The sequence below is a fragment of the Protomyctophum bolini genome (genome assembly GCF_963924005.1).
Source record: "Protomyctophum bolini genome assembly, chromosome: 5".
Taxonomy (NCBI): domain Eukaryota; kingdom Metazoa; phylum Chordata; class Actinopteri; order Myctophiformes; family Myctophidae; genus Protomyctophum; species Protomyctophum bolini.
In genome coordinates this window covers 13096973-13119696 of record NC_137866.1, presented here as the reverse complement: position 1 = coordinate 13119696, position 22724 = coordinate 13096973, and the positions used below count along the sequence as shown (strand labels likewise).

At 42.3% G+C, this 22724-nt stretch overlaps 2 protein-coding genes across 2 annotated transcripts in view; one reads left to right on the top strand and one right to left on the bottom strand.

The window, feature by feature from the left end:
- Positions 1–1627: 1627 nt before the first annotated feature.
- dffa (DNA fragmentation factor, alpha polypeptide) lies at positions 1628–7249 on the bottom strand. The gene is made up of 6 exons (XM_080763571.1): positions 7090–7249; positions 6183–6341; positions 5927–6084; positions 4341–4545; positions 3718–3845; positions 1628–2435 (listed from the first exon to the last, which is right to left on the bottom strand). The coding sequence occupies exons 1-6, from the start codon at positions 7181–7183 to the stop codon at positions 2235–2237; spliced, it is 945 nt and encodes a 314-aa protein (XP_080619697.1). The 5' UTR covers positions 7184–7249; the 3' UTR covers positions 1628–2234.
- A 355-nt stretch (positions 7250–7604) lies between these two features.
- pex14 (peroxisomal biogenesis factor 14) overlaps positions 7605–22724 on the top strand; it is a 59844-nt gene continuing 44724 nt past the window's right edge. The window contains exons 1-2 of the mRNA XM_080763359.1: positions 7605–7686; positions 9315–9371. Of these exons, the coding sequence (XP_080619485.1) occupies positions 7651–7686; positions 9315–9371 (93 nt within the window). The 5' untranslated portion in view covers positions 7605–7650. The remainder of the gene's footprint in view (positions 7687–9314; positions 9372–22724) is intronic.

Genomic DNA, 22724 nt, shown 5'->3' with positions numbered 1-22724 from the left:
TTGTTTTTTTACGCATTTTTCTTTTACGGATTGTTTTTTTACGCATTTTTCTTTTACGGATTGTTTTTTTACGCATTTTCTTTTACGAACACACAGATAATATTGGCATGGATCTGAGCCCATACCTGTGGCCTTCCTTCCACTCCGTTTCACTGTAGTGGTCTGCCAACATCCAGTTTGGCACAAACACTGAACTGGGGTGGCCATTAATTCACAGAATCTCTGTCCCATGGCCATGTGTCTGGGTTTCCACTAAAAGGCTAAAGCAATAATGAACTATAGTCTAAGTCCATACTCGGGGATATGCACACTTTGGGTCATACAGGGTATGATGTGCGTGCGTGACCATCGGACCCACACGTGAGAAGTTGATGTTCTCCCAAGGCCCAAACCACACCAATGCAACTGCCATTGAGAATTATGCTTAAATTGCAAGTAGTTGTATCGGCATGCTAGTGTTATGAAGACGATATCCAAAAAGCGCCCTCCTGCTCATAAAACGCAGTGTAAATTAAAGTCCTTTATAAGATTTGTAGGCTAGCGTTCTGTGTGGCAATGGACAGCAGTCATCCCCATGGCGACGATAGAACCCATAGCCCGAACTCCAAATCGGAAACTCCAAAACAGCTTACATTTTGGGAAAGTGATAAACGGCTGTCGTTATTTTGTGCATATATGCCCGTGTGCAAATTCAGATCAATTGCTCCAGCCACTGAGGAGAAATTGTGGATAATCACATCCACACTGGCGCTCACGCTGGGGGATTGATGGGAATAGTATTTATTTGGGGCATCCACCATCATTCCAGTGTTGTTTTTTACAGACTATTTGACATTTTATCCTAAAATCTAATTTTAAATATAATTCCAATATAAATCTAAGAGTAAAGAGGTTAGTTTGAATTAAGATTGAAGTGTAAGATCTACCAGCAAAGTTATCTACTAAACTAAATTTGTTACCTTACTTTGGTGCTATATTCAAGACAGTAACCAGATCAAATTAATCTCATTGCTTAGCAGCGGAAAGGTTATTGATGAATTGAGGGCTTTGGCCTTTTACTTAATTAAAAGAGTACTTAGCTGGCTTCAAATCAAAAATAGAAATGGCAATATTATCAGCAACAGGACCAAAACAATTGTATTCATTAGCTAGAAGTTGCTGATTGCGCTGTCATTTAACTCTGTGCTGCATTCAATCTAATTCAAAATATATATACATTTTGACCTAAAACAGTCCAAATCTTTTTGGAGACCTAGTTCTTAAAGGGCCACTTCACCCCTTTTGCAACCAGATCTTATTTTAATTATGTTTTGGAGACAAGAAACACTTTCCTGGTGTTATGTGGGTAATGTGTGTTTTTAGATAGCATTAGTGTCCATGCGCTCCATGATATCATGGACAGTGGACACTGGGCTCACTTACTTCCTGGACTACATGTCTCAGTAAAGCCCACCACACACCGGCTGCGACCGTCTGCGGCGCCGCCTGGAAAATAGAACTGTGTTCTATCGGCGCGCCGGGCTCCGCGCGGCGGACGGAGCCGGTGTGCGTTAGGTTCATTGAAAAGAATGGAGGCGGCTGTGTGCGCCGCGCGGGGGACGCAGCCGGTGTGTGTCGGGCTTATGACAGCCCTCCCCCGATCCACAAGGAGTAGTGCACCAAAGTGTTTAAATTCCATGGACACTTATACTGAAATATCTAAAAACACAAATTATCCACATAAAAACCCCAGGAAAGTGTTTGTCATCAATACAATAAGATCTGGTTGCAAAAGGGGTGAAGTAGCCCTTTAAGAAATTGTGGCAACATACTGGCTGACCTATCTGTGAGTAACTATCATGACCTTGAGTTTGCAAAGGATCTTTAAGGACATTTTTCACAGCAACACATTTTCATTAACATAAAGACACATACAGTAAGTGGTTCAATCCAACATACCTTATGACTTATGCAAATCACTCATACTTGTGCTATTCTGCAACTTTGTGAGATGATAGAATTCAAGTGGTTTGCGTAGGCGAGTGGCACTATTTGGTACTGTGCTAGTATGATGCAACTCATGCAAGTGGTGACATCAGCATTCGTACATTCCCGCATTCTGGAAAATTATCCCTAAAAACATATAGTGTAAAGCCCATTTATTTGCCTGTGAGCAGAACAGGTTGTCAATGTACACTTATCAGTCTCTGCTCACATGAAGGCTTGTCCTACTCGTCGTCGTCTATGTGTTATGGCTATCCATCCTCTGCACTCTCTTCCTCTGGCTGCTGCTGGCTGCTGGCCAGCTGTGTTTGGCTGTTAAGAGAGTTCATAACCTGGACCTGCTGAAGCCTTCTGGTCAGCTCGGCGTCACAGGCCTGGAGCAGCCCTGATGTCCTCTCTGCGTTCCAGCCCAGCACCTGTGCCATGACCGCAGGCCCCTTGGCAACCACCATCTGGACATGGACAGGACAGAGTCTTAATACTGAACACCTGGAATGTGGATAAGGTAAGTGGTCCGGCAATAGATAGGAGTCCGCAATCTCCGCACACTGTTTGCTTCCACTATTGCATATCAACGTTTCAATTCCAGTTTAACAATTTTAAATGTAAGCATTTAGCAGACGCTCTTAATCCAGAGCAATTTACAGTAAGTAAAGACAACACAAAGTAAGACATCCAAAGCATTGAAATAGTCATTCTAGGATCATAAGTAAACCAAGAACCTATCATCAGTCTAACAGTAGAATATCCAAAGATAATCAATATTCTGTAGATTGTTTCACTCTAGGATGCCAGGTAAATAATGACCTTGCATTTGTCTACATAACATGCCATTTTTAGCCTGTGGATAAGCCTGCAAGGTTGTGGAGGCTAGGGCAAGTGCTACAGGCTAATGGAGTCTGAAGAGGTGAGTCTTCAGACTACAGCAGAGGATTGGGTGTGATCTGCAGTTCTATTTGCAATGGGGAGGTCATTCCATAGGGTTGAGCCTTTAGAATATCCCTGTAATCCTTAAAGCTGCTATAAACTATTTTTTCAGTATTTCTCAAAAATGTGGTATTCAGACAGCCAGCAATGGTAAAAGGCTTGTCTATGTTACACATGTTATGTGACATATTGCTTATAGCTACTTTATGAATTGCCTGAAATTTATATGAACTACACATTAAGTAAATAACTACATTTTATTTACCACTTAAGGACAGATGTTACATTGTTTCTAGATTTGTTTTAATAAAGAAACAGGAAATGGATAGTAGCTAAAATAATGACCACTGCCCCATATAAAAACCCAAGAAAATATGCCATTGTTTCCACAATTAGCCACAGTAGTTGTCCTGATCACACAATGAAAATGATTTCACTACTTATGTAGTAATAGCTTGTCGATTTAATGGGGTACTACAGGGCAAAAAAATCAATGTGCATTCTGTTTAGCTATTTACTAACAAAGTCAACAGCTTGACCATGTCGCAGTATGTTAATTTCCCCCCTCTTGAACCAGACTGCAGACTACGGAGAGAGCTAGAGTACACAGTGGCACACAGGCCCCGGGTTATATCGATATGCAGCCTGCCCTCACTGGCGAGTGCAATTATAATATCAAAGTGACAAAATAAAACAAGAGAATCTGGCACATTTTGTACATAGATGTTATGGATGATATGTTTGAGCCAGAATGTGCAAAACACTCATATTATTCAGTGAGTGCGACAGTCTATCATCGTGAACTACCTGCAGCTCCTCGGATGAGAGTCTGGTTTCTGGGCTTGTTTTACCCTTGAGCACCATCAGTGTTCTAGTCATGAATCCAGAAACCGAGTCCACCTCTGTCCCGTCTGGAACATCCATGTCATCATCCACTGTATGGATGAAAATGTTATTTCCCAGTTTCATTTGTTATTTCCATCTTAAGTCTGTGTCATTTGAAACAACGGCTCCACCTAGTGGCAGAGCTCTACTTTCACAATGGCAATGATCAAAATTTCATAGAACACCTTAAATAAAAGTCAAAGGTATTAGGTAATCATATATATATATATATATATATATATATATATATAGTATTTATCATTGGTGTGCCTGATTACAGGCCCACAAAGCTGACAAGAAGAGAGTTTGTACTTTGTAATAAAAGGTAGAATCTATGCTCAGTTGGTATGGTGCTCAGTGCTCACCACTGAATCACATGGTTCTGGTTTTGATCCTGGGCACTGCCAACTCAGCATATGAGAAAAATGGCTTGGGTAACTAGACATGATGCTGTCTGGGAGTTGATAGTAGGAGTGGCGCTTCACCTCAGCAATCCATCTACCAGTGTGTTACTAAAACAAATAAGCAACTAGCTGAGTTATTACCATCCTGCCTGGGCTGGCTGGGCTCTGTCTGTTCTCCATCTTTTCTCTCTACAGCCCTGAGGTAGAGCTTGAGTAGCTCTTTGGACTGTCTTGCCTCCTCTTTGTTGTCCAATACCCTCAGGAGGGTCTCCTGAAGCATCTGGACCTTCTTCGGCTGGAAGCCCAATTCAGAGGCCAGCTCAGGGACAGATCTGTCCACCAAGATCTGGAACAGCAAGGAGACACAAGTGATACAGACATGCATCATTGTTTGATTTCATCTTGGTAAAATAAATACAAATTACAAGTATGACACAATATAACGTCAACCCAGGCAGGCTGTACACAAAGTAATAAAACACTGTGGTGATGGCTGCGGTCGGAACATACATTTGAAGTACTATCTTGTTCTTACAATTACTGTATGATTCACAGTTGTTATTGTTAACATATTTATTTTACTTAATTTAATGTATAGAATTCAGGAAATTGTATGATGGATAACGATCCATTATCACCCCAGTAGGCAAATGATGAAAAGCTTTTCTTTTCCAGATTCTCCCCTGCACTGCAATGTTCTGCACTGTTCAGTTGTGCATAAATGCTGCAAAGCTTGCGTAGCTACTTCAGGCAGGCAACTTGTGAGCGTGCCAACCTGATCAGCTGACTAGTCTCATGCACTCTTTACCTGATCAGAGCGGCTATTAAACCTACACTCCTACAGTATCTGCCTACCTGCTCATTCCTGGTTTCTCTCCTGCTGTGCGGACGTGCGCCACTGCTGCTGTCTCCCTGCCTTGCTTGCTGCTAAAATGCTGCTCATGAAGTTTTCGCAAATCCCACCGCCAACCCCAGCATCCACCTGTAGGCTCTGTTTCTAGACCCCCCTGCATGGGGGTCTTATTCATTCCCTGTAATGCTATTTGGCTTATAACTTAACTAAAATGTTAATGTTACAAGGAATGAATAGGGACAGAGACTGATGCCAATCTATGCTTCATATATCTATGCTCAATTATGCTAAATATATTCTAAATTTAGAGTTGTCTGACTGAATTTACAATATTGCTTGATCTATTTTTGTTATTCGTGTAGTATTATGTAGCAGAGATAATCCCAGATAAATGATGGACTGGACAATCCTTCCCATTATACTGTAAGGAAAGCAATGACCAGAGCCACTGATTGTGTCGCAGTGGATAGGTGTGATCTATTAGGGGTGACATGGTTGCTAAACCAATGCCATAATTCTTGGTATGCTTAGGGACGGATTAACCCCCATGAGGGCCCCTGGGCCAGTCATTTTTTCAGGGCCCCCATAGGGCTTGTGTGCGTGATTTTTTTTGTCTTTTTCCATGTTTTTCTCATCTTTTCGACTTAAATTTAACAAAATCAACAGCCAAAGAAGGGCCCCAGGAGCCCTTTTCAGGGTGTCAACCCCAGTACCACGCGGTCCAATTTTGCTGAAGGGCCCCTGGGCCACGGCCCCACTGGCCCAATGGCTAATTTGTCCCTGGGTATGCTCCTGTAATGTAATGTTGGACAGCTGTAAATGATCTAACCTAACTGTTGTCTGAATGTGGTCGTTATACCACTGAATCAGATACCTGTAAGTCTGTCTCTGACATAAGGATGATACTGGAGAGGTTCTGTTTCAGCTGCTGGGCCAGTATCTGCCAATGCTCTGGTTCGCTGGAAGAGCCGTCCACACAGTCAGTCTCCAAAAGCATAGAATCTCTGGCCATCCAGGCAGTACCACCATCGACTACAATGGAAGGATACGATTTTAAAGAACACTGCATATAGAAATATTGGTTGGAAAATGGTCTGATTGGTCACACAGATAATCATGAGCATTCTTACTTCTGCGAACGGGTGACCATGACTCTTGTTCTTGCAAGAGCATGAATTTTGTGTTTCTGGGTAAACACAAAAAGTAGGCCTCATCCTCCACTATTGTTCCATCATCTTCTAGGACAACTGAAACAGGGGCGTCAGGGCTGAAACCAAGGAACTCACATCCTGTGGGAAGAACATTGATAAATTATAATACACCAAAAAATAACTTTAATCACGTTAGGGTCAATTTTATAGCACAGTTTGGTGAATTTATTTAACCTCAGTCCAATGAGTCCATGTATATTTGCCACTCACATTTATAGCCCAATGAGTAATTATTTACATTACAGTGAGTGAACACAGAAAAAGAGACTAATTTTACTCATTTTAGTCTAAAGATACGATTTTAGGTAATGGATGATGGTTTTTCAGGACAGGCCCAGAGGCTTCATCATTCATGAAAGGTCTTGTATGGGCCACGCCTGGTGAGTAGCATTCTAGGTATGAACAAGACAGGTGGGAGGTCTTTCATGCATGTGTATGAGTTTGACAAGTTTGAACAAGGAAATGTAGCAAATAGAACACACTTATTTTAAGAAGTAAGTTAACATAATAGTTATAAAGTTTTAATTGCTAAATTGTACAGCAGCATATGCCATATGCTGCTGTACAATTTAGCATATGCCATATGCTATACATACAGTATGTTGGATTGAGAATTTGATAAAGAGCAATACATAATCAAAAAGATAGTTCTATAAACTAGCTTAAATTTAACTTCGTTATAAGCATATACAACTGTATATGTAGAAGCCAGTTAAAACTGACGTCTGTTTCGTGCACATATAAAGCGAACCGTTTAAAATCTCCAGTCCTCACCCTGAATCTCTTCATCCAACATTAACGTTAGCCTTCCTAAAAACAAACTCACCCTTTATCCTCATCTGATCCAAAGAGGGCACAACCAATCCATAGGACTTTTGTCGTGTGAAATTACACACCTTACAAGGTTTAATTTCTGTCATCCTACGTAGACAAGAAGCTAAAGATAAAAAGCAAGACTTCTACACTCAACACTGTCAGTTTTTACAAATTCGAATGCGGAAGCGCCGACTGGTATATGGAATCATGGGAAATGTAGTATGTCCTGGTACGTTAGCCAATAAAACGATTACGCGGAAGGCGTATTATCTATCTGCCTTGGGATTTTGACAACCTACAAAAAGTTACACAATTATTATGATTTTGACTTGTCCATTTGCTGTGCCTTAAACGAACTCGAAGAGTTTAAAAAGCTAAAAAACTTGTATAGACGCAAATACAGTGATTTTCTATTTTAGCATTCTTCTATTTACTGAAAGACTTTTTCGGCAAATAAACAATCCACCTGTCTGACTGTCCAGTGTCCTATGTTTATTTCGCCGTTACTACACTCTTGGGAAATTGAGGAAAAGCAATAGATCTGGAGCAGCCATAGGCAGGAACTCGCAAGATGGCATCCACTGATCAACCTGAGCCACCGACAAAGGTCTACTACATTTTTCCCTTGTTTGATATTTCATTTCACACACCCACGAAAGAGGACAAGTTGTCTACTCGAAGCGATTGCCTGATTCTAGCGATCGACCGAGTTTGTAATATGTTGATATGTGCTAGAGCTAATACACACGTTAGCTTGTTTAGCTAAGTTTAGCAAGCTAGCAATTTAACTTAAGCACATAAAAAGTTGCCAGTGTGGTGGTGTTGACAGGTGGAGGTGCAGCAGCAGGGGTGCAACATCATTGGTGAACTTATACATATCAGCTACTATAAAAGTAACCTTCACAGTGATATAATTCCCATGCTGTAACGTTATGCGGCTAATATCACTCGGGAGTAAAGGTCGACTCCAGTCACTCGATCATGCCAGCCATGGCAGTTTCTTGAAATGTTGAGTGTTGATAATTTACTCACTCACTTTAGTCAGATCGAGTTTCAAATGGATGAATTATCACTTTCCCCCAATCGAATGGAAACAAGCTTTCTTGGGGTTTAAATCCTCTTAGCAGACCAAAGGAAAGGAAAGGTACTATATGTTTACCCAGGGTAACTGGACTAAGCATCAGATACTTAATTGTTTACAGCAGGCCCTGCTTATTTCATAGAACATTTCATGGTGGTTCAATGCCTTGTCCAAGGGCACTTCATGGTACAAAGACCTTTTTTTATGCATTATACTTAAATTAATAGCATTCTGGAATAATAAAATGTATTGCCAACGAGGTGCCCGTGCACTGCCCAGAGTAGACCTGTTTTAACTGTCATCTGATACAAAGTTCCATGTACATCTAATTCTCATCTAGCCAATGTTTGGATGCTACATTAATAATAGATTCATAATATGTTGTTAGCTCAGTGGTGCGATCTGGTTGTCACTGTTCAAAATTGGGCAACCTGTTAAAAACACTGAAAAAAAGGTTACAAGGCCAGGTGCATTGAATCTAGTGGGCCTGAACTCCAGATGAGGCAGATTGTGTAGGTAATAGGTATGTGTGCTGTGTTTAATATAACTGCAATGCATGACATTCCACTGTCAGATTACCAGTAAGAAAATCTATATTTATAACTCATCAACCAGTGCATGAGAAAATGAGAATGCTTTCAGCCTACATTGGAGCATCAGTTTGTTTGGCCCCTGGCCTCCATTGTCATATTTATTAGCTGTTCACCCTGTGCTTTACTGTATTGTGCATTATGGACATCTGCATAATTCAGTGACCAATCTTGAATTTGAACATTCAAAAATATTAGTTATGTTCCTCACAGTACATGTGACAGACGAGTGACAGACTATGCTTGCTAATGTCTGATTTGACAATATTCTCCCCTGAGGGAAGGGCCTAGCGGCCTATCCCCTTTCGGGACCCTAGTTTACCTTTTCTGAAGTTTGGACGTCGGTACCCCAGGGTCCCTAATCGGTTATTCCAGTCTCGTTGGGATGCAGATGTACATACCCTCCATTAACGCCAAGCGGCGCGCTATTTGTTGTGATTTACACTTTTACAGGATGTAAGGCATATACTGTAACTGTACTGCTCTGCTCTAATAATGGACCAGCACATCCTCCATGGCTCCAGTAGATGGCGATCTCATGCAGTTGTTTGTTTGTCTCCTCAGCCTGGCCTTCTAATTCCATCTGGAAATGACACAGTGGCTCCCCCCAGAGACGCACTGGTAAGTCTTCACCTGCTAAATGAACCAAGCCTGCATGGTTAGCTAGCTGTAGACGTCATTGATCAGGCTATAAAGTTCTGACTTACAGAATCATTATTGTACATGGGGTTGACACTAAGGGCTCAGAGACACTTGCCTGTCGGGCAAGTACAGGTCATGTTCTACTTGCCCAAAGGTCATGCCCACTTGCCCGAAAAGTAAATCGTCCATTATAAAATGATAGGTACATTTTTTTAATTACCATTCAATTTAACACTTATTTGATTTACTTTCTGGGGCTGTGCGATAAATAATGTCATACCTATTTTTTATGCCAAAATACCTAGTACATAGCTATGAATATGACTATGGGTTCACATTGTTATGTATTTGAGTGTAGCAACAGTGAAAACGGCACATTATTTTACATTCCACAGACCAGAAGACAGAGTGCTCTGGCCACGTTCAGGTGTTTAGACAGATATCTCATGTGTTTATTATAGACAGACTCAAATATGCCTATAAATAAAGTTATACAAATTCTTTGTCATGCAATGTTAATACCGGTAACCTTATTCACACACAGTGGCAAGAGAGTTTTTATATATATATATATTTTAATTTCTTTGCATCATAATGACATGTTTCGGCTATCCAGCCTTTGTCAGTGTGATAGCCTTTTTATATATGATGTTGACATTAGAGGACCTTTTTATATGATATTGACCTAAGAGGATAGCGCACCATTGAAGTCAGAGCACAGTGGTCAGAAAAGTCAATATCCTTATTCGGAAATATTTTTATTCTCAGATATATATAACGTTTAACTGTTCAAAACGTAAACCAATGGCATGCAGTATATCGTTGCTGTCTGACAGAAGCCTTGTATCTAGTGTTAAACTGTATATATGTTTTGTATGCTTATATTTATGTATAATGATCTACTTGAGTTACGCACGTTTGTATATCTACTGCAGTACTGCTTTTGTAGATCACTTTTTCTTTACATTTTGAAAGTGAAAGTTGTTAAGTCTTTCTTCCCATTGTTTGGGATTTTATAAAAATGTAACCAATGAAAAGTATTAACAGCAGCTTGTGACTGAATAACTACATTGGATCAGTGGAACACAGGTTTCGCTTCCCTGAATGTCTTGTAAAGTAATAGTTTGGGACATACAAGGTTTCCACCCGACAGCGGCGATATACTACGTTATTAGGTTACTTAACTTAGAAGTTCCTAATCATGCTGTCGATTAACTACTTTCTATTTCCTTGGCTGATTGGATGTGTGATTGTACTGTAGTTCCCTTTTAAGATCAAGTGTATATGGCTTCCAATTATCTGGCATTCACTTTGGCACCGCACTGACGTCTCCTAGCCATCTAATGAAGGGCTACTTCATGTCCCCTGTCTTGGAGAATAAATACCACGTACTGTACTACTGTAGAAAGACCTGTTTGAACTGTCTCTGTCACAGTGATTCCAAAGTAGTTTGAATAATTTTTGGCATTGAGGGCCTGCCTTTGGAGAACCAGTCTTTTCATTGTATAAAATGACTTATACTAGTCTTTGTTCAGATTAAATGGCCCTGCATAGCCCAGAGTAGTATGTGAGTGAGTGAGTGAGTGAGTGTGCATTTAAAGAGGCCAGATTATTGTATGAGTTAACGCAGTTGGTTAACAGTAATCCCTTTTGAAAAATGTGCATAATACAGTACATGCACTGTCTTATGTGGTGACAAGCATCATAACCAAGCATGTCTTATTGCTCAGTAGAACGTAACACATTTTCAGGTGGGTCATCTTCACTGTGTGCGGATACAACATCCAGGTTAAAGCTGAGAGAACCGTACATGGTAATCTCCTCAGCGTTCATTTAACAAGCAGCAGCGTGTACAAATGTGACCAAATGGAACATTGCGTGAGCATTTGGTTACATTTGTACACGCTCAGATTTACAAATGGATACATTAACACGGAGGATTTTTACTGTGTATTATTCAGTTTACGTGCATGTCTCAATGTCATTCAGCACTATTCACTCCTCACTCTCCCCCCATCATCCCTTCATGCCAAGGCTAATTTAATCCTGGGGCTATTGATTGTGGGAGCATTCTCCGAGGCTTTCTTTCAATTTACTTCAATTTCATCATCCCAGTGCGCTTCAAGACTGCCTCCTCAAAAAGGGGAAGAAATTCTTGTTATGAAGGTCCTGATTCCAGACTGGCTGACAAGTCCCCCCTCCACTCTCCCACCTCCTTCCCCTTTATTTCTCCTTTCTCTTTTTGATGAGCTGCTCTTTCCCAGTTAAGTGGATTATTACAGTAGGGATAATTCTTGTCACTTGGCATTATTTGGATGAGGTGAATAATTGAAATTTGTGTCTGAAAGGATTTTATCTGGATGAGAGGAAAGGGACTGCTGGCAGGGGTTGGCGAGAGGAGAGAGAGCGAGAGTGTGTGTGCGTGCGCACGCGTGTGTGTGTGTGTGTGAGGGCATGCGTTTGCATAACATTTATGTGCACAAACACGCGGGCCCATGCGCGTGTGCCTCAGATGCGTGGATGTGTCAGGCTGGGGACACCAGTCATCTTAACAGGTTCTGACTCACCTCGCGCTGATCAGCAGGCCCAGGCTCCACGCACAGCGTGCATGGCCTGTCCTTGGTGGCAACAAGCCGGCCCTGCTCTGGGGGCCCACACTGCCATCTCTACCTCGACTGCCCCCGTGAGGTCAAGAGGGGCAGATTTGGACGTGCAGGAAGAGAGGAAGCGTGAGACTGCTTGTGATGTCGAATGCTCCTTGGGTTGACTGATGTACCAGCCACTGCTGTTGCCTCCAGGGCTGCTCTCTTCATCCTCTACCCTCATACATTTTATCTACCCCCACCTACCACCACTCACTGCCATCTCCATTACCCCTCCCTCTGTCTTGCTAGTGCCCTAATCTCTGTGCTCCTTTTCGTTGTCCCGTCACCGCCTCACCACCATCCTGGTACCTCCCACCAATTCACCTTAAGCCCCCCCTCCCCCAGTACCAATCACTTTGTCTTTATCTCCTTCTCAGTGTCATTGCTCTAATGATATTTGAGGGGAAAAGATGTATTTGCACAAATGCAAACGAGGCCTGATTGGGGTAAGACAGCTGAAACTCAACATGAGGCACACAGGCTTCAAAGCTCAACTGTGTGCTAATATCAGGCCCAATAATTTCACAGTGGTGAGTTTCCTGAGGCAATTTGTCCCTAATTTTAGCCCTGAACGTTCTGCCTAAGAGGCATAACCCTCTGCTGATAAATGAAACCAGATTGTCTGTGTTGCATACTGAGTGTGTGAGTGCATGTGAAGGGAGAACTGAGTGGTGCGATCGCGATGTGTCTTTCTTAGATGAGGTGTGGGTCTACAGCACCCTGCAAAATTCTAATCTGACAGGGCAGTGAGGGCACCCCTGGCATAATTAAGCCACCCCTTTTAATCTCAGTGCACTGAAATATCCAGGTGAAGAAAGAAAAGTTGCATTTGTCCAAGGGGGAAACATAGTGCATGGGTTCATGTGTAGAAGTGCATCAATGCAGGGTGCACTCTTTGTGTACCCTGTGTGTTTGTTTGTGTGTGTGTGTGTGTGTGTGTGTGTGTGTTTAGAGTTGGGGGGTTTTGGTGGAGCAGAGGGGCGGGAGGTAATGGGAGGGGGAAAAAGAGTCGCTGGAAGAACATCCCCGGTCTCACAGCAACTTCAAAAGCTCCCCTTCCCCAGGATATTAAGCGACTGTGATGAAAAATTTAGCGAGCGTTAAATAAGGCGCTTTGAAGTGATCTGTTTTGGCTCAGCAGTCTCCGAATTTCCGTAGCCTCTCTTTCTCTGCTTTCGCCATTGCACTATGGAGAGAGGGAAAAGGTGGTGTATAAAGTGCAGGGAGGGGGGGGTGGGGGAGTGTCTTGTTGGTTGAGGCCATGCCAACATTAACAGTGCAGCCAGTGGCATACAGTAGGTGCATTCGACGGGGTGCTGACTGTCTCTGCTGCTGCCCCCCCCCCCCCCTTTGCTCTTTTTCTCCTCATTTTACCTCTTACTCCCCAACGTCTGTTCTCTCACATCCCTTGAGTCCCAGGCAGACAGATGTTGCTCACATGTTGGCTTTGAAAAGAGATATTTCCCCCCCCTCCTATGCGTGGGTGTAAGGCAAATGTAACACAATGGTGATAGGAAGTCAGACGGTACCACCGTGTGTGCGTGCATGATCTCTCTTGCTTGATATTCATTTCACATACTACACTTTAAAAACTATTATTTGGGTTTTTGAGGACTCCTGGTTTCAACACGCTCCAAAATAATTACCGGGGCAGAATAAGAAATGGTAGCCTGTAATGAGTCTGGTTGGTAGCTTCATTCTGTCAAGAAACTAGGCTGCCATTTAGTTAGTCAAGGGAACCTTTTGAGATTTTCTTTTTTTCCTCTTTGCTCATTACTTTAATTGTAATTGTAATCCTTTATTGGAGCTGTCTGCAGTAAAGGAGAGTTATGGTTGGAGTGGGGGCACGAGCCATAGAGATATTTCATGATTATTGGAGAAGACGGTCACTAGGTGGCAGCCACTAGTTCGGCCTTGCTGTAATTACTAGGTAGGGAGTGATGGCAGAGAGAAAGTGTGTGTGTGTGTGTGTGTGTGTGTGTGTGTGTGTGTGTGTGTGTGTGTGTGTGTGTGTGTGTGTGTGTGTGTGTGTGTGTGTGTGTGTGTGTGTGTGTGTGTGTGTGTGTGTGTGTGTGTGTGTGTGTGTGTGTGTGTGTGTGTGTGTGTGTGTGTGTGTGTGTGTGTGTGTGTGTGTGTGTGTGTGTGTGTGTGTGTGTGTGTGTGTGTGTGTGTGTGTGTGTGTGAGAGAGACTGACTTTGAAAGGGAAAAGTCGAATCAATCTGATCCTGTCATTAACAGGTGAATAGATTCACATATGGTTTACTGTAAACCTACCTACAGTACATCACATGCTGTACAGAGCTAGAAAGGAAAGCTGTCTACAGGCATCAGCGCTTTCTTTGAATTATATATATATATATACAGTATATATAACTGTAGATTGATACCTTTTCAATTATGTGAACATTAGGGGGGTAGACCGGCACATGGCTTTGTGATCTATTAGGTTGGCTGAATGTCATCTTCCTTTTTTTCCTCACTGACCTGATAAAGCAGGCCTATAGATTAAGACTTCAACTTCTTTTAACACATTCTGTTGTCAAGTGTGGGCTGCGGCCTGTTGTGGAGCCTGTTCTCTTTGGGAAACGCAGAAGCATCACTTCTGTTGTTCCTCAGTGTGTCTCTTTGTCACACGCCGTGAGCTGTGTTTGTTTCAGTAGTTAATGATACAAGAAGGTCCTTCCATTTTATTGTTGCTGTGTTGCACTTTTTCGCCTCCTCGCTCCCACCCCGACAACGCTCCTCCTTAGAGGACTCCGTATGAATTCTCACTGTCATGTCCAAGGACGAGTGGCGCAGGGTCAGCTAATTGCTTTTATGATTATGATTTCACGTCAGATTTATCGTGCGTGCTTGGAGCACATCTCCCCAGGTCCTGCCGAAGGTTTGCTGGCTTGGGCGGGGAAAATGAGTTTACAGCTTCCAGCTTTTGACTTCTTCTTTAAGTGCAGGTCACACTTTTTGACTCATTAGACTTGAGCGCGGAAGGGAGTGAATCAGACATGCTTTTCCTGTAAAAGGCTCTATTTTCTCTGACTGTAAGTGTTTTGGTTTTCCTCATCGTTTGGCCACAAATCAGCGTTTCTCAACTTAGCCTTCAACATGTGCTAAAACTTGGAGGGTTGAGTTACGCATGACACACACACACAAGGAGTTTTGCTTTTTTATCGTTTGAACTTTTTTATGGTCCATAAATCTCTTTCGTATTCATTTCTGTTTGTAGATGAAAACATGCTTTTTTTCCCTTCTCCTCACATGCCAAAATTCCTTTTGATGTTGGTGACTTTTTTCTGATGGTTCCACCCAGCTCTTTGAAAATGATGAGCAGAGATGAGTCCAACCCAAATCTTTATTATTTTGTGGTTTCTGCCTCATGTGCTGTAGCCGGACTAGATCTGTGTTTGACAGCTCCTTTGAGGCAGTGTTGAGCCCTTTCGCAACAGTGCTTTTTAGCTTGTTCTCTAAACTTGGTAAATCATATCTTTTGCCGAAACATCCACCAGTTGCCATGGGATACAAATACTTAGCTGTCACCAGGAGGACGTGTCAATAATGCACGTATGTGTAGATAGTGTCTCATATTGCAGTCCTTGGGTGTTGATTTGTTGTAGTAGTTTTGACCTCACCCTGACCTTCCTCGGTTAACCACAGTGTGACTGGTGACAGATGCTGCCTGGGAATTTGGTTTGGATAGAGTCTTCTAATGCGCAGAAAGAATGCCTCTGCTACTTTTAAAGAAAGTTCATGTTGGAGACATGCTTGAAGTCTGTGATTATGCAGAATTCAATGAACTTTAATGAATACTTAGGACTTTATTTGCAGGGATTTTATCTCTGCAAGTACATTAATGTGAGCTGCATGGCAACCGAGCTGTAATTTCCTATTCTCCCACAATTTAGTGAACTGTCATAATATGTTTACTTAAGGAATGATAGAAATACGACACCAGTTTAATTACAGTGCAGTAATTTTTACCTCAATATACTTGGGAAAGAAGCCTTATTGAGCCGAGCTTCCTTTTTACTCACTATTCCCACTTTGTAATTACTCTGGCTTGATTTATTGTCTTTTCTTTGTGTTTATGGACGTAAACTGCAGCAGCGGGTAACTGGGTCTGAGAGTGGCTTGTCTCCTCAGCGAGCGAGACATGGAAATCTCCCGATGAATCTGAGATGTCTCTGCTGTCAGGACTGCTCACATCGCTCTCAGCCTCCAATGTCACTTTCAAGGCATAATTACACAAGTTGTGTTGATTAGTATGAGAAGCAATTACGCTGGCTTTCCGCCGCAAATGGGGGGATGTGATGGCTCTTGATTGACAGGAAGCATCCTGGCTTTAATAAGTAAATGACTATGGTAATTCAGGTACTGAGGTCCTTTGATTTGTCAGCATCTTTATGTGTGCGTTTGTGTACAGTATAAATATACTGTACACTGTGTGTGTTTATTTATATATATATATATATATATATATATATATATATATATATATATATATATATACATTTTCCCCTCATTTCAATTTAGGCATTTAATCAGCAAGAATTTGATTGAATACCCATTCTCTCTGTCTGTCTCTCTCTGACCTCATTGCTTTGACCGGTCGCTGTCATCACTAGCAGGTGAGGCCTTACACAGTCCATTCTCGAGAGCCTCCTGCTCAAGCCATATTCTCTTTTCGCAGAGAAAATAATCTATCAGTTGTAGAAGACATCATTTTGACATGGTTCGATAGGACCTCAATGGAAATAAGTCTCAGGACTTTCTTGTGTAATCCTCTAAATGCTGTACTAACGTGTTCAATCAAATCAAATCAAGACATGTAGGGAAAAGAGGAATACTGTGTTCTTTTTTCTGGTTCCCAACTCTTTTTTCAGGCGTGTGGAACTCAAAGAACAAAACTATTAGTAATTGACACTTATTTTTCTTTATATCTTGCTTCCCAGTAAGTTATTAGCTGTTAATTTGTCTGCCAGCTCCCCTGCAGCACCAGATATTTGTTTAAATACCGGGATCCCCTCAGTGTATTTGTAACTACAGTACTCTTCTGACATTTCTGCCCCGTCTAATTATGCAATATAAAATTGCCTTTTAGGCTAGTGGCTCTTAATGAAATAATATTAGGAGTAGGACTAGCTAAGGATAAGGATAAGCACAATACCGCTTAAGAGCTATGTATGCAGAATTATCCTGCATACTGTAGCATGTCATGGAATTGTCTTCAAACTATTGTTCATGTAGTCATGGGCATGGGCCCAATAATTCTTATCACAACATACAAATACTATATAAATATAATACAAACACTCCACTAGGATCTGTGTATATTGTACATATTTTAATTAGGTACAAACATTGAAAATAAATGTGAAATTTGATTGGTCCAATCCCTTATGTCATATTACTTCGCAGCTGCTTTGTTAGCCCCAGTCAGGTCTAATCTAGTAACTCCCTGTTTGCACTGGTAACCCCCTATAGAGTCATACATGCATAAATATAATAAAATAATTTGCACTTGCACTCACTACCCGAGCTGTAATTTATATGGATTGAATGAGTGCTGCATTGTGGAAAAGCATGAGTGGACCAAATGCTCGTTTGTCACCTCTAATAAATGTTGGAATGTAAATTATGAAGTTATGCTTCAGATGTAAATGCACTTTATTTCAGTCCTTTAATGCGAACAGCCCACTCCAATACATTAAGACAAAGGGGGTTGGGGGCACGGAGGGGATTTAACTTGGAATTCTGACTGTTTTCACAATCAATAATAAACACAAAAGAGCCTAGATGGAGAACATTATAACATATCTGAAGACGGGTTCATAAATTATTGCGTGAAAGCAGGCTTGTACACCAAAAACGTAAATACATTAATGTTATTAATAATGTAGTGACTAATAGTTCTATCAAGACTGTAATAGCAGTTTAATGGAATATGACAGCAAGAATGTATTACACTTCTTACATTTAGACGGGACCTTACAGAACATTTATCAGGGATTTCTGAAACCATTTTTTTGATTATTTTGTTAAGCTAATTGCTTCTTTTCCCCCCCAATGTCTTTTCTCCTAGAGGGGTGAAAAGAAAAAAAATCTAGTAATGGATATTAATTAATACGCGTCAGTTTTCTGCGTTTGATGAAAAATAATGACGGCAAAACGCTAATGGGATTCCAGGGTTTCTCTGTGTGTGGCGCCCTGTGATTGTGGCTTTATCATGGGAATCAGGGGGAAAAAGAGATAGTGGGCTACTCACTGGGCCCTCAATGGAAGTGAAACAGTGATCATTCATCTTAAAATCTTACTAAATAGAGTACTCAAGCTAAAATGCTGTACCTTAATTAGTCCTAGATGCCGGGAGTGTGATAGAGTAGTCAGTGTGCACTCACTGTGAGGCTTTCTGAGCCTATAGCTGAGCTTTGTGGAAGAAGTTTAATACAGAGCTTTTTATACTTGGTCATACACGCCCAGTGTCGTGCACCGAACAATTGCCGATCTACACTGCTATGCGTTGTGAGCTTGTAGATCTTCTGTTTTTGGCACGCAACCAAGTGCAAGTCAGGAATGGGCCTAGTTATTTGTTCTCTGTCGTTTGCCGAAAAGAACAGATTTTCCCAACCCACTTGTTTGCTTGAAAATCTGTTATTTTTGGCAAGGGACACCGTCTAAAACTAAAGGAAGCTTTAGGCCTCGGTTTACCTCTTCTTGTTGGAATGACGCCTTCCTCACCTGCTCCTGAAGGAGTGTGTCCCGACAGAAAGAACCACTTGAGGCATTTCTGGCACCTGGCTGTGTTTCCTATATCTGATCTTTGTGTAATACTGTATGCCAGACAGACAATGCATGGGCTTGCTTTTTTTAAGCACACGTTCCAGGGTGTGGAAGCGTCTCGTCAAGTACTTCGTTTTTTTCTTTTCGTTTACTGATTCTTCTTAAAGGTTTCTTGGCATTCATTTTAATTTATTTGTATTTTTCATTGAACTTTGAACATTCAGTGGATTTTCTGTGGCCTGGGGTTTTCTTTTTGTTTTCTGAAGCCTTTTGAGCTGCAATGAAAACAGGCAAAATCCCTCAACAGTGACATCTGCTGGCAAATTGTTATGTCATATATGGGATTTGTGGACTCTTACGTCACAGTCCACAGGAAAATCAGAGCACTTGTTTGAGCAAGAAAACCCCATACCACAGAAATACACATCTACTGAATGTTAAAAGTTCCGTTTTTTTGGGTGCAATTGTTGAAAAATTACAAAAACAATTTTTTATGTCACAATCCCTTTAAACTGCACCCCCTCCTGCACACTGAGCTGCACTGGGAAGAGAAAATAATAGGACATCTATACCCTCATCCACAGTCCACTACAATCAGCATGGTGGGAGAAACCCTTGCCAAGTTCTTTGTGTCCGCAGGCAGTCTGCAGCAGGAGCAAGAGTAGCTTTAACAGCTATCATTAAGGTGGGGCACAAGTGTAGACCAGCAGTGAAACAGAGGCTGGCACAATAAAAAGCAGTCATTGCTCGAGCCACTGGCACAACCGGCAATTATCCAACACCTGGGCCGGCTACCCCTTCCTGGCACGAACGCCAAGGCTGTCGTCCTCTTGTTAATGGATTGATTGACAGGAAGACTGCATTTGTTTTCCTTTTGCAGCTCTCCTGGCGTCTGTCTTTAGCCCGACGTGCTTTGATTAAACTAGCTGATGGACGGACACGGAAAGGCTTTGTATTGAACATGTACAGGAAGGGAGTATAGCGGGAGATGGTGCACCCTTACAGGTCAATCTTTACATCCTCGGAGTTAAATTGACAGCGTTCTGCAGACACAAAAGAGCAAGTGAGCCTTTCAACTTGCCGTTCAGTAAAGCCAGATTCTCCAACGTTGTTGTGCGCTTGTAGATCTGCAGTTTGTACACCGGACACCTTTAAAAGGTTTTTTTAAATAGTAAAAAATTGAAAATAAGTTTAGGGATAAGGGTTATGGGGTGGCGCAAGATATAGCCCAAAGTGTCAGTGGTCTGTAAGTCAATGGCAATATTGCACATCCTTCTTGCCCCCCCCCCCCATCCCCACCCAAATCTAAATATGACCCGCCCCGTCTCTCTTTTCCTCATTTATTATTATCACTATGTGACTTGTCTCACGTCCATCCCTGGCTATTTCTAACAGATTATGTCATACATTTTATCCCTCTCCTGCCATGCATGCTGTGGAAAGTGGTTTTAGGTATCAGGGGAGAGGAGGGCAAGAAGAAAAGGTGAAGTTGAGGGGCTTTGTCGAACGCCCCTCTGTGCATTTTTGAAATGCAGAGAGTGGCATTGTCATGTGTTTTCTGCGTCAAGGTCGACAGAGAATGTCAGAACAGGTGCGCGTCTGCTGCTGAGCGGCTTGCCAACTCAGCCCCTTTGCTGTAACACGCCACCCTGTGTGACATTACAGTGGCTCGCCATGGGACGCCTGCCTGTGCTCTTCGTTCTGTTTATTGGAGGAGCCTCGCTAAGAAATAAATAAATAAACCCTGAACACGCAACTCCCGACGGCACGTGATGCTCAATGGGGGGTCCGGAGACCCCCGGGGGGTCCTTGAGGTGGTTCCAGGGCGGTCCGGAGACCCCCGGGGGGGTCCTTGAGGTGGTTCCAGATCCCCGGGGGGGTCCTTGAGGTGGTTCCAGACCCCCGGGGGGGTCCTTGAGGTGGTTCCAGGGCGGTCCCCACCTCATTGATTGATAGTTACGGATGGTATTATCTATTATGTGACAAATGGACACTTGCGGGTTTGTACAGTTTGTACACTCAACAGTGAGGATTTTATAGTGCAGATTCAGGTACACATTTGTATCAGAACAAAGAGGTAGGAGGCGCGCACATCAATAGTGGGGAGGTGCTGACTGCTGACCATGGGAGACAAACTTGAAAAAGAAGGAGAGGTCGCACAGCTCGTAGTCACGATGTAAAAACGTTTCAGCACAAAATGCATTCTTCAGCGTATGGACATTTGTATCAAACGTGTCTGTCTGTGTGGCCGGCCTATTGCATATCAAACTGGACGAACTTAAAGGAAAAGCGTTGAGAATCACTGTTGTAGCGTTTACATCATGCTGAACTTTGCCCTGTGGCTTTGATTGCTGCAGTCAAGAAGCATATGGACGCCATGTACTGTAGTGGCAACACACAGCATGTCGTTATGATGGCTTTGTTATTTCCTGTTCATCTTTTAATGCTTTGATAAGGTCACACAGAGTATGAAGAGTCTATGTACGGCGTACGTATACTGTATACTGTACTGTATGTACATAATATTGCTATTTCAGAGGCATATAGGCTGCGTAGTTTTTGGCACTCACAAGTGGAATAGTTCAACATGGTACTAATGGATGTATTGTATATTGTGTCATTTGATTTATAAACACAGCTAATTATCGACTGGGAAACCTCATATCCAAAACGGTTACTTTTCAGGATTCAAATTCAAAAGTAGCTGACGTGTCACTTTGCGCCGCCTTTCGAGGTTGTAGATCTGCTACTTTTGGTGCTTTCATGTGACGCTGTAGTGTAGTATGATCAAGTAGGACTTTAATTCACGGGGAAAAAACCCAATAAAATATGGAGATAAGATAAGAGGTTTCTACCCCGGCAGCAACGATATGATAGTTCTGATTTATTGCCTATGGCTGCAGTGAAAATAGTTGGTTGACAGCACCGTAGCATACACATACTTCACAGTGAGTGCATTGTTTTGTTAAGTATGTTGTAAAACCTGAAAAATATGGCTGAACTTGATGGGAAAAGGTGATCTAGGTACAGAAAAGGGTGACTGGTTCGTCAAGAGTTTTAATCTCCACATTTCCCTACATTCAAAACCTGGCTCATGTCACTGACTTTGGAAATTGAAATGAAAAGAAAACCCTATTTATTGCGACCGAAGGTCACGGTTAACTATGAAACACCGACCTAACCCATTCTGCCCGTCACTCACCCCAGACAAGCCCCCCCCCCAGGTCATCGTGACATCACGTGACATCAGCCCCTGTCTTGAGTGTGGTGTCTTGAGTCTGGCTTGGGGTCCTGTAGGATTTGAGATCGTTGGAAGATACCTTGTGCGTTGGTTGAAAGCCGAGAGGTTTCTTTTATGCTGTTTAGTCTGCTGTCGGAGTGATGTCATGTTATTATCCCCATATGAGGAGATCCAGATACTGTCGGAGTGATGTGTCGTTATTCCCACCTGATGATCCAAATGATTCCCAGCTGATACCCTAATCCCTGTTATGCCCATATGGAGATCCTTTTTGACTGATACCTTTTCATTCAAACTCTAGCCGGGCCTGCCCCAAAGTTATTAGTGCAGCCACGCCCGGCAGCCACCTAAAACATAGTTCTCAACAGGCCCGAAAATTGAGGCCCGGCTCTACCTGGGCCGTCATAAAAAGAGGGTAGGTACCACCCTTAGATCTCCATATATGGAGCTGACCTGTTTTAACATTCCATATGTTGATCTGACTTCAAACCCTGCGCCAGCGCTCGCCCAGCAGTCTTCCGTCAACAAGGCGGATGCGTGCACACCACCTCGCCCTTTAGGGCAAGGTTGCTTCTCGACCTTAGTCGTCTTACTGGTTTAAGTTAGGTGTGATTAAATATAATATTGTAATAACGCTCGGTTTGAGAGAGTACTTCATGTGTGACCCTAAA

What these genes read in the sequence shown, in the direction of transcription:
- dffa (XM_080763571.1), bottom strand. Translation starts at nt 7,183, where the DNA reads ATGACAGAAATTAAACCTTGTAAGGTGTGTAATTTCACACGACAAAAG. An exon ending in GGATCAGATGAGGATAAAGG is followed by an intron (nt 6,342 to 7,089) that starts GTGAGTTTGTTT and finishes TTCTTCCCACAG; the next exon opens with GATGTGAGTTCCTTGGTTTC. An exon ending in ATGGTCACCCGTTCGCAGAA is followed by an intron (nt 6,085 to 6,182) that starts GTAAGAATGCTC and finishes CTTCCATTGTAG; the next exon opens with TCGATGGTGGTACTGCCTGG.